General features: G+C 59.7%; 1 protein-coding gene across 4 annotated transcripts in view; it reads right to left on the bottom strand.

The window, feature by feature from the left end:
- CEMIP (cell migration inducing hyaluronidase 1) overlaps positions 1-11998 on the bottom strand; it is a 128196-nt gene that overhangs the window by 43156 nt on the left and 73042 nt on the right. For all 4 annotated transcript variants that reach the window (XM_059371437.1, XM_059371439.1, XM_059371438.1 and 1 more), the window contains 7 exons: positions 9307-9447; positions 8716-8854; positions 7841-8077; positions 5846-6025; positions 4701-4771; positions 4005-4100; positions 3077-3198 (listed from right to left, as the gene is read on the bottom strand). In XM_059371437.1, the coding sequence (XP_059227420.1) occupies positions 3077-3198; positions 4005-4100; positions 4701-4771; positions 5846-6025; positions 7841-8077; positions 8716-8854; positions 9307-9447 (986 nt within the window). The remainder of the gene's footprint in view (positions 1-3076; positions 3199-4004; positions 4101-4700; positions 4772-5845; positions 6026-7840; positions 8078-8715; positions 8855-9306; positions 9448-11998) is intronic.

Raw genomic sequence — 11998 nt, 5'->3', positions numbered from 1 at the left:
CGGTCCTGGGATCGAGTCCCGCATCGGGCTCTCTGCTCAGCAGGGAGCCTGCTTCCTCCTCTCTCTCTCTGCCTACTTGTAATCTCTCTCTCTGTCAAATAAATAAATAAAATCTTTAAAAAAAAAAAAAAAAAAAAAAGAAAACAGTTTTGTTCTAAGGAAGACCACGTGACGACGCGGGGTGGGGACATGGCTCGCCGGGGTGCCGGGGTGGTCCGTACCCAGACCACTGATTTGCTGGGACTCCTACCCACCCACCCCCGGCCATTTATTGAGGACCCCTCTGTTCATCGACACATGGGGGGGGGGCTTAAAAATACTCATGCCCAGGCCCCATCCCCCGGGGCTCAGATCTGGTGTGTCCACGTGTGGCTGGGGATCAGAAGGTTTAGAAGTGGCCCAAGTGGTTCCAGTGGGCAGTCCAGTTTGAGAACCGTCCCTGCCCTAGCAGTTACAGGGGTAAGCGCTCGGCATATGCTCTCATTCCGTCTTCACGGCAACAATGAGGTCGCCGGCTCTACAGATAAGGGAACCAGCCTTCCGCAGTGAGTCACTTGCCCAGGGTCAAACAAGCCAGTCCGAGGCAGAGCCAAGATTCGAATCCAGACTCAGCCAACCACAGAGCGGGTACACCTCCCCACTGCGGCGTTCCGGCACGCAGCCCAACGTCCTCTGTTCGACATCTGTCTCCTCCCCCGGGGATCCTGAGCTCCGCGGAGGGCGAGGGTCTGGTTTCCGCCTGTCTCCCTGATTCCCCGCTTCCAGCCCGGGGCTGGGCACGGACTGGGGTCTCCGGGGTGGGGCCAACGGGTGAGCAGCCCCAAGGCCAGGTAGAGAGTTTAGGGAGTGGGCTCCAAGGAGGTCACGCTCCCGGCCAGCTGGGGCTCATCCCAGAGCCCGGGTGTGTCTGCAGCAAGCCTGCGGCTGTCATCAGACACAAGCAATTGAGATCCGGGCTGCAGCTGCCGTCCTCCCTGGCACAGAGACCAAAGGGACCCGGCCGGGAAATAGGGAGGCAAAGTAGAGTCAACCTATTAAAAAAGACGGCGGAGGGGGGGAGCTTTTCAGGAAACATTAGCTTCAACACAGCAGGTATCTGTTGACATTGGCCTCAAAGAAGAGCTCTAGGGCAGGGAGCTCCGGCATCGCGAAAACCCAGCCCTTTCCTGCAAGAGTCGAGCTCACCCCCATCATCTCGGGTGGCCTCCAGCGCCCTGGGAGAAGCGGGAGTTGCAGACCTGTCCTTGGGAACAGGGAAGGCTCAGAGGTTTTTTAGAAGCCAGCTCAAGGTCAAGGTCGTTGGGCTTATCAAGCTTGGCTCCTCTGAGGTCCCACTGTTTTCCGTGGAGGCCAGAGCCCGTCCTTCTGCAGCAGACCCCAAAGCACGGAGAACTGAGCCTGAAAACGCCAGGGAATGGAACCAGACCTTTTCCAAGGCACAGTGTCCCACACGTTCTTGAGGGGAGGGAGCATCTATTCAACTCTGCGTGTTCTTTCCCTCCTTTTCCTGAGGAATGACCTCACTTTGGGATAAGAAGAGGAAAAGGTGGTTCTGCCACTGTTCAGGGAAACCGGTCTCCGCCCTCAGTAGACACAAGTCTATTACTATTTTTGATCATTAATAATTATAAAATAACAGTAGGATTATGACAATAATCATAAAATATTTTTAAAAATTATGGGTCCTTCATACATCGTTGTGTAACAACCACAAAATAATCCCACAGGGAAACAGTGACAATCCCCGATGTGCGTTGTTACTGAAGAGGAAACTGGGACCCTGAGTCACCTGACTGAGGTCTGCCGCCAGGACTGGGGTGAGCGTGGCGAGGTTTAGGGCGGCGGTCACCTCAGGGCCGTGGGAGCACAGGGACAGAAGCTTCGAGAAAGGGCCAGCGTGACCACTGCACCCTAACCCTTGACTGCTTCCCTGTGCCTTTGTTTGGCCAAGAAAAAGCCAATGGAGTTGAGAGCTGTGAACCGATAAGGGGCCACCAAGCTCAGCAAAATGTTGTCACGGAAGGGACTTCTGTGAGCGGCCGCCCGGGGGTCCTAGAGGATGGGGTCGGGTCCCTTGGAGGGTCTCAGATGATGGAGCCGGAGAGCCGTCATGCCCTCCACTATTTTGCATTTTATATCTACGTGAGCTCGTCCCTGCTTTGTAGCCTCCAAGCCTTCAGTGAAGTTTTATTTCACCCTTTAGCCTGGGATTGGTTGTGCTTCGACGTCAGCAGGTACCCGCGTCCATGCTGGGAACAGAGGCACCGGGGGAATGGGAGACGCCTACGGGAAGCGGCCACAGGGACGTGGTCTCCTAAAGGCAGTAGTCCGGAGCCCGACGGCTGGCAGAGCCGACCCCGGGAGGCGTCCGTTGACCATGGAAGCATTCCTGGAGGATTTCTGTGCTGTGGCCAAGGGACCTGGACGAGTAAGACGAGGACTGGGGCAGAACTAAGGCTGGGATGTTCCGGGTTGCAAGAGAAAGTCAGAATTAAATCTGGGGCCTTTGGGGGCACTGGCCCTTCTTGATCCTGCTGGACCCAAAACGAGCCTACAGCCCGCGGCCTGCGCTCACTCGGGTCAGCCCTTCTTGAGGATGAGGAGTCTTAGCCAAACGGGAACGGTCTGCCCGCGAAGCCGGTGAGTTGGGAGCACCGCTCGTTCACGCACCGCTCAGCAGAGAGCCAGGCTACGGGGAAGGCGCTGAGCTCGGCCAGCACCCCAAATCTCATTTGGGTCCTGTGCACTCAAGGTCCCCAAGGAAATCGACTGAGAAGGGAGGCTGAAGGAGACAGCCCGTCCCCAGGCTGGAGCACCGTCCACCACGGCTGTGGAAGCTGCTTGAGGAGGAGTGGGGAGTGGAACCCAGGAGGGAACACTGGGCCCTCGTTGGGGAACTCACTGGCCTGGCCGGGAGGCCTGGAGCCGAGAAGCACTTCTAGAGCAGGAAAGGGACTTCCCGGCTCACCTATGTCCTGGGAACACGGGGAGAATCGCACCACCCCAGTGGCAAGAAAGTCAGACTCTGCTGCCGACATAAAGTCTTTGTCACTCTTGATCATTCAGAGTTTGGTACCTGGATGTCGATGGGGCGATTGCAGATCTTTCCTGGGTGAGCGACCCGGAGGTCTGAAATTTTCTCCCCGCCTTTAGTGTGCGCCACTCGGTCGTGGTCAAACCACTCCGTCCACTCCACATCTAGGCAGAACGCAAAGAGCGGGGTGAGGCGGGAAGCGCCCAAGAGGGCAGGTGCCCCACAGCGGGGCCCCCGACACCCCCGGGGCCAACAGGAGTCGAATACCATGCATCCAGCTGTGCCCCAAAGCAGTCGCCCTGTCTCTCACCTTTTCATTAAAAGCATCTCTTTTTTTTTTTTTTTAAGATTTTATTTATTTATTTGACAGGGAGAGAGAGAGAGAGAGAGATCACAAGCAGGCAGAGAGGCAGGCAGAGAGAGAGGAGGAAGCAGGCTCCCTGCTGAGCAGAGATCCCGATGCGGGACTCGATCCCAGGACCCTGAGATCATGACTGGAGCCAAAGGCAGAGGCTTTAACCCACTGAGCCACCCAGGTGCCCCTTAAAAGAATCTCTTAACTGACTTTCTCACTTTCCAGAAGCCATAGAATCTATCTTCTTTGTGACCCCGGAGGGGTGACGATGAGAGCTACGGTCAGCGGTTTCTCGGGGCGGCAGGGACTGCGCTGCTCTCTGCACCCCAGCCCCCACGCCGGGCTGCCCGAGGGCCAGTCCTGCTCCCGCCTGTTTCCTACCCAGCACCACTGCTTGGCGCAAAGAGGATTCTGAGAGGGGGAACAGCGTCCTCCGGGCTCTTGGCCGCTTGGGACTGATTAATGAGAGACAGCTTGCCCTCGCTAATTTAGTTTACTCGGCAGCATCCAGGGGTCTTATTGGCGCACGAGAAAAATCCTTGTTGTGCAAAGACAGGAACGTCCTGCCCTTCGCTCCCAGTGTCCGGGTTTTCCTGGTCGGGCCGAACGGCTCACCTTGAACCCACTCGCTGGAGGAAGAGACGTTGAAGGGCTCCCCGTGCTCCGTCTGGAACACTTTGGACACCCGGGCGGCCGCCGAGCCTCGGTGTCCTGTCGGAGAGAGCGGGGGTGTCGGTGACCGCAAGCCCCACCCCCACATCCCCCCAAAATGTAAATAACCCCAAGACGGAGCCAACCCCTAGCACGCAAGGATCTTGAACTCTTTCTTAGAAACAAAAACCATGTCAGGCCCGTCTCTCTACCGGGGAAGCAGATTTTCTACGGTCCCTTCTTTTGCTTCAGTTTTGAAGATTTCATCTCTGTGGCTGACAAAGCCGAAGCCCGATTTCTCCCGCGGACTCCTGTCTGGGAATAGGACCTGTGGGGCTTTCCCACAGGTGGTGAGGGCCCACCCAAAGTGTCTTTCGAGCTCCAAATATTCCCCCTGGAGGGTCTGGCCCCGTTCTCGCCTGTCCTAGGTCCCTTGTTCTGAGTAAGTCAGTGGCCGTCTCCTTGCAGATGTAGATACTGTCATAGCGATCGCCTTTGGCCACTTCGGCGAAACACGCCAGCGACCGTGGCTGTGTGTGTGGCAGGGGGTGGGGGGGGTTTCCACCGGGTTCTGAGGGAGGAGGGCGGCTCAGAACGGACCCGGGCCTCTCGATCAGGGGGCACGGGAGGGGGTTCTGCCTCTCGCCAACTGTTTATTACCGTGATACTCGATATGGTCTTCAACCGAAGAGGAGGGATTTCCTTTCACGGTGAGGAAACTCCAAGGGTGTCTGGTAAAAGCAACAACAAAAGGGAAACTTCTTCACCGTCCCGGGCCTGTCCCAGAGGCAGAGCAGCGGCGGAGCCCAGGAGCACGCAGGCCTCTCCGCTGTGCCCGGGAGACCCGCCGGCAGCCGCGCTTCCCTCTCCTGGAGATCGAGAGAACTTCTTCTCTTCCGCCCTTCCTGGCTCGCCGGCCGCTTACTCGCCGAGAGCCTCTTAACCCCACTCCGGTGGGAGACGGGCACGCATCACCAACGAACAGGCCCGCGGCCCTACAAACCAACCCACCCGCCAGGCCCAGCCGGGGGCCGGAGCGAGGCTTCCGACAGCTTTGGGAAAACAAGGACGGAGGGTCCGGGAGAGAAGGAGCCTCGGAAGGTCGGGAGAGGCCCCTCGCTCACAGCGGGGGACGGAGGAGGAGAAGCCGGGGGAAGGTGTCCTCCGCTGAAGCTGGCTCCGAGGCAGGAAGGTCTCCCACCCCGTTTCTGTCTTCCCCTGACGCCCGTCTTCGTCCCGCTCTGCCCTCTCACCGTGGGACCGCAATCGCTCACCGTACTCAAGACCTTCTGCTCTTTTTGTTTCCATTTTGGAAAGCAAGTGTCTACTGACTTGGGGATTTGGTTGGTGGCTCTCTCGCTTAAGACCCATCAGCGGCTCCCCAGGGCCCTCTGGAGGAGAGCCAAGCTCGCGGGTGCAGAGAAATGTCTTCCTGTGCCCACTTCCTCAGCCTGCTGCGGGAATCCCTGTCTCTGATGAGTCACCAGCTTCATTGGCCTGTTCTTTGGCAAAGAGGCCATCGTGTGCCCTGGGCGGCACGGACAGACGTTTGCTTAGGGAGTCTGTTTTGTAAGTGGCTGAACGAACAAATGAGTTCGTGTGGACCGAGACCACCTGTGTTTTCAGAGTGGACTACGCTTCGTAAGAAAATCCGGGCTCCCGGGGCGCCCACTGCTCCCCAGGCCGGCACTGAGCGGGGCACGCCGCGGTCAAGGAACAGACGTTAAGACAACCTGTGGGCCTGGGGTTGGGGGAGGGGGGGTTCGGGGTCCTGGAGGTTGGCAGAACGAGAGAGACGGAGGTACCTGAATCCGAGGTGTAGGAAGTGTTTGCTGCCCAGCCTGGTCATGGCCTTCCTGGCCGCGTCGTCCAGGTTCCGAGACCCCTCATCGTTCACGGCCACTGAGAGGATCCTGCCCGCGGGCACCCCGTTCAAGTACTGGGCCAGACGCTCGCTCTCCTTCTTGGATCTGTAGGTGTCAAACCTAGAAGGGCAGAGCTGGAGGTTCCACTGCCCTGACAGCAGCTCCCTGAAATGGGACGTCTAAGCACACGCATGCGTTCCAGCAACCAACGTGCCCTCCACAGACCCCAAGACTGGGATTGTCTAAAGAAAGGGAGCTCTTGTGACGGCAAAATCCCACCTTCCCAAACTCGACAGAGGTAACCCACTGTCACAGAGGAGACACCCACGATGCATGATCTCAAACAGCAGCCTACCCCACCCGGCACGAGCGTACACGAGGGAAAGACGCGGTTTTGTAATGACCTCCAGCTACACGCCATGTGACCTAAAGATCTGGGACAACTGTAAGGGAACTTCTGGAAGAATTTGTCTCGGGGCTTAAGCAAAATCGTTCTAAAACCGGTCTAGAAGAACAAACCAGCGTGAACGGCCAAGATTTGGGGCAAGAGAAACGGTGGTTCGGGGATGGCGGGGGGTGGCGGGACCGGTGCTCCGGAGCCCTCAGACCGGTTTGCAAGTGTTTGTGCAAGCGGGTGTGTCCCCGCCAAGGCCCCTCATCCTCCCCTCCCCACCCCCGCCCCCCGAGAGCCACCGGCTGCAGCCCCGCTGGTCTCCGTCTCCGAGCTGTGACCACACCACACACCTTAACACGTCCCTCTCTGCCTGACCCCATGCTTCCTACCTTTGAGGGGCTGGCCTGCATTCTCATTCCTCCAGGTAACCTCCGTGACCATAGCCTGCACACGCGTGTGCGTCTGTAAGGTTTATTAAGATGTCTACTCACACGCATTCCGCTATCAGGCTCTCGAGGCCCAGGACCCAGGCTTTCACCAAAGGAAATTTAGAGGGAGCAGCTGTCCCGTCTTTGCAAGCTGCACACCAGCTGTTGGGATGACTTCTCCTCCCACAGCTCAATAGGCCACGCACCGGAGCCCGGCGCGCCACAACGGACACCGTCCTACCGATTGCAGAGGCAACGCCGAGGGGCCGGCGTGCCGCGTGGAAAGGGAGGGCTCTCGGACGCACTCTGTGCCCATCGGGCTTACCCCGGCTTCCCACGTTACCCGTGCGCCGGCCTCTCTCAGCCCCAGGCCAAGACAGGTGTCCGGACGGAATGTGGGTGAAAGGTCTGTCTGGGCAGATCCGGGTGTGCATCGAGCTCCGACACTTTCTGGCCTTGTGACTCAGAGCAAATGGACTCCCCCGAGTCCCAGTGTTTTCCTCTGTACGAGACAGAGCCTACTCCCAGGGGTCATGAAGGTAAATTAGAGATGGCCAGTAAAGCGGCTCACACGATGTTCTGGACACAGTCCAGTGATGGTGCACCTGCTCCTGCCAAAAACCCAGACGTCACCGGACCGCGCTGCCATTGGTCTGCACCCCACCCCCTGCTGGCCCTTCTCTGCTTCCAGACATCGTGCTCCCCTCACCACCGGCCCTTTGCACTTGCTGCTTGCCCTCTTGAACACTCTCTCCCTGACTCATCTTTGCCCTACAGTTCTCAGCTCAAATGTTGCTTCTCTACACTGGTCTTCCCTGACCCACAGATGCAAACCAGGCGTCCCTAGTTATCCTCCGCCATTTCCTTGTGTCGTTCCCCCGAATCAGCACGATCTCCAATGATGCTGTGTCTACGTGTGTGCCCGCCTCGTTCTTAATTCAGCGTCGGTAGCCAAATGCCCGGGGAGGGAGAAACGTGTCTCCTCCCTTGGGGGACTTCTCTCCGACTGGCTCACTGCTGTGTCCCAGCACCCAGAGGCACATCTGGCTGGGGCACGTGCTCCGGGAGTGTCAGGAACGAAGGGCTACGTGCTTACATGAGGGCAGAGCTTACCGGTCGGAATGGACAACCGTCGCCGATTTGGGGTCGATGACGTGAACAATGACTCCCCGGTGACCCCAGCTCCTTTCAAAAAAATAGCCTCCTTCCTCCAGGCCGCCTGGGCGAAGGGTCTTGTTCAGAAATGTCCAAGAGAGCTTTTTCTGTCCATGTAACTCCAGCGTGCCTCCTGGGCCCACCCCGATGTACTTCAGGCCAAAGTAAGGGTCGGGCTGAACTCCTTCGTCGGCCCTACGAGAGAAACAGCTCCCCGGAGTCAGCTGACCCGTCGCTCCACCGGCCACTGAGCCCAGAGGGGACCACGCTGCTCCCGCCACGGCCACCATAGAACCAGACACACATGGTGGCTGCCCGAGGCCAGCAGACAGCGTCACCCACATCGTCCTAACCAGACCCAAACGAGGCCAGAAGGCCGAGCAAAAACAGTCATCACTAGTTCACGTTCCCAGCGCTAAGAGTTTTCTATGCCGGCCCCTCTGGCCACGTACTACAGACCCTCAAATACTCTTGGCTTCTGCTCCTGAGAACCTCAGCTGTGTGAAGAGACCACAGCCAGAGGCCAGCACAGAGGTCTTCCTTCCCTTGTCCATCGTAACGGACTGAATCAGCTTTCCCAGAGGCTCCCGGAGCCTGGACAGGATCGAAGAACTGTGGGGACTCTTGTAACTCACAAAACAAACCCCTAGAGAACCTGTCCGTCTCTCCCCGGTCACTGCCGTCTGTCCTGCTCGTGGCTGCCTCGGGCCGTCTATGAGGATCATCCTCGCCTGGCACGGGAGCCTCGTCGTCCCGCTGTCCTCTCCCCTCGGGAAAGCCTCCTCCCCGCCAGGGCCGAGAGCAGCACTTGGTCCCCGGAGGCCGGCGCCCACCTTCCGTAGAGAACGATGCTGAAGTTGCCCTGGTAGGGGCACAGGGCGCTCCCAGCATGCAGCTCCCCACCGTCGTCTATCAGGACGTGCCGGGCCCGCAGGACAATGGGCTCCTCGTGGTCTTTGATGACTAGCTTTCCTGAGGACAGGGGAACGGGACGGGGTTTGAGAAGGCTGGCGTTAGCGGTGGGGTCACGGCAGAGGCAAGGGCGGACCCGCCAAGCCCCCCTTGTCCAGGCAGACAAGAAGGCCCGTCTGTCCCGCTCTCCCACGCCTGCCGGGCCCCCAGGTGGCTCCCCGTGTGGATGCAGCCCCGGCCGTGTGCACGGCCATCAACAAGGAGCAAGCATCAGGAGGCGAGATGTGTGGGAACGCTCCCAGCCCCAACAAGGACGTCCCTCCATAAACACTGCTATCATCAAGGCTGGATCTGGGACACACCACTCCCAGGGGCCCAGAGCCGGGGGCCTCTCAAGCCACACAGAGCTCCGGCCTGAACCCGGAGCACAGGACCTTGGTTCCACCCGTCAGAGCTGGGGCAGCCTGCACTGGCCTGCCGGGCCGTGCGGCGGTGGTCGGGGACCAGCTTACCCCCCTGGGAGACGTGGATGGAGTTCACCGTGGCAGACGCGGCAAGCAGCAGGGCCCTGCCCCGCCCGATGTGCACATAGTGGTCCGGGTCGTGGCCGGGGTTCCAGGGCTGCAGCTCGGGGCTCTGGTCCGGGCACACGGCTGCCAAGGACAGAGAGCGTCACGGCCTCCATTCCGACCCCGGGATGCCAGGGGGTGCTCCCGCACCGTGCTCTGCCCCCCTCTACTAGCATGTGAGGCCTCGAGAATGTGGACAGCCTCCACATAGGCACCAGGAGCCCTGGAGTCTCAGTTCCTCCCACGTTGGTGAACCAGCCACGTCCTTCCTCGGGGGTCAGTCTTCCCGTCCATAAAAGGGACGCAGGGTGACTCCTGAAGGTATTCCAGGGCCCAGAGCTAGGGGGTGATTTGCCCGGAGTGCTTGTCATCCAAGACATTCTCCCCCTGGAAAGCGGTGCTCTGAGCCTGCACACGGCCCCTCTCCTCCCGCATGAGAATCTGACTCTTGGTAAATTTTCCAGCTCTGTTCCCCTGGAAACCCGAGAAGGAAGGCATCATACAAACACCGTGCCCCCGAGGACTTCGCTCCAGCGAGGGGGAGGGGCACCCCTTATTACCAATGGCGTCTCAGCGGGGAGGTACCGTGCATGACTGTGTCTCTCCCGGCGGGGGGGTGGAGGTCGTGCCTAGGCTCCCCTGAGAGCAGCGGCCCTCCTAACAGGGCACGTGTCCTGCAGGAACCCCTACGTCCTGCCCGCGGGGTTGCCGGAAGAGACTGCCACCGTCTCTTTTTAAAAGAACACAATTTGGAAACAAAGCGGCCGATGTTTAATTAACGGTAGGTTGTTTACAGACCACCAAGTTTTGCAAAACAAACGTTACTGGATGGAAGCGGGAGAGAGAAACAGGGCCGAGGCTCCCGGCCAGGGCACCTCCCGCACCTGTCCTGCCACGGCCTCGGGTCCTCTCCCCCGAGGAGCCACACGGGGTGGCTTCTGGAAAGCTCTGTGGAGAGCGGCCAGGACCGTTCTCGTGCCAGAGAAACCAGGCCCCGTGCGGCTGGGGCCCCGCACCCTCCAGAGGGAACCTGACGCCGGGTGGCCTGTGGTGGCCTCGTGAGTCAGACGTTCAGCTGAGCTTGGAGGCCCTGTAGCGGGTGTTGGGGAGGCGCCTCCCCCGGCTCCAGTGGAAGCAGCAGGAGGAGCCTTGTCTCCATCTGGCCGGCTGGGCGCGACTCCAGCAACGGACGGCGGGCGCAGGAGGGCACGGAACCGCCTCGGACGTGGGGAGGCTCTCCCGGCAGCCAGGAGCAACCCGGAGGCAACGCGGTGGACGAAACAAAACAAGAAGGGCTTGTTGCAGAGAACAAGCCCGGATGCCTTCTTCCCCTCTGTCCCTCGAGAACCGTAAAGCAGGGGAACCCCTCCATTTAAGGGCCCCGGGCAGGGGTGGGGAGTGGGGGGTCAGGCAGACCCGCCGCAGGGCCAAGGTTGCAGGTGAAGGCCCAGTCCCCGGCGCAGGCTGGAAAGACGGACGCGACCTCCAGCCCAGGCTCCGAGGAAGGACGTCGGACGCCTCGTGTCTCTGGAGCCACATGGTGCAGAGAAGAGCGTCCATGATGCAGAGGCGTGACCCCAGGAGGGACTCTGTGCGATCCCCGGCATGTCAGGTCAAAGTGTCGCAGTACTTTTGTTCCGTTAACTCTGGGAAGACAGCGTCTGCCCCGTATTTACTTATCTCAAGAGAACTGGAAGGGAGGCATCCTTTATCTGCCCTCAACAGCCCAGACACAGACCCCCAAACCCACAGCATCTTGTCGTCTTTGTCCTCTGAAAGCAGTGACCCCCCTGTCCCTCCTCTGCCGCACATGGGTGGGCCCTCGGTACAGGGGGGCCCTCGGTGCGGGGGGGACCTTCAGTGCGGGCTAGCAGAGCTGGGGCCCCACCCAACCCTCCCCAGCCCCACAGCACCCCCCTTTGCCCGCCAGCTGCTTCCCTGTCAGCACGAACCCGGGCTCTGGCTGTCTCTCATGGAGGAGAGAATTTCACATGGTTTGGAAAGCGGCTCTTCCAGCTGTTGGAAGACCCAAGGGACTCGAGTCATGGCAACACACTGAGAACTGGAGTCCTTGCTTGGCAGTGGACTTCCCGGAGCCTGTGGGCTGGGCTGCTGGTGGGCTGGCTGCTTTAGCATCCAGCAGCCCTGGGGCATACGGGTCAGGGACTCTGGTGACTCCATGGCCCTGAGAGGCTTCTGAGGGTCACGTCTGTCCCTGGGTCTGTCTTCAGGTGGGTTGAGTGCTTACTGGCTTCCAGCCGAGGACGATGCCCTCCACCTAGTTCTGGACCCAAGTGTCTGCTTCCAAGGAAGGGACACACAGCAGTGCAGGGGACTCCTGAGGCCCACTGACGACTGAGTGGTCCCGGCAGGGAGCCACAGGCATCCCAGCTTCTGGGACAAAGCCTCAGGGTCTCGCCACCCACATCTCCCAGGATCAGCTCTACTGCCCCTTCACGCTCCAGGTACAAGCACGGAGTCCGACGCCACAACTGGGTTTTGAAAGAGTGCAGGCCGACCCCAAAGGCTCTTCTGCCATCAGGAGACCATGCCCCCCTGCACTAGCAGTGCTGGCCCCACAGGAGAAGCTCGGCGGTCACAAGCCAGGCTCTTTCATTAGAGCTGGATATTTGCA

The sequence above is a fragment of the Mustela nigripes genome, chromosome 13 (genome assembly GCF_022355385.1).
Source record: "Mustela nigripes isolate SB6536 chromosome 13, MUSNIG.SB6536, whole genome shotgun sequence".
In the NCBI taxonomy this organism is placed as follows: domain Eukaryota; kingdom Metazoa; phylum Chordata; class Mammalia; order Carnivora; family Mustelidae; genus Mustela; species Mustela nigripes.
Note: the sequence above shows the minus strand (reverse complement) of the source record. Positions and strands in the feature narration are given on the sequence as shown.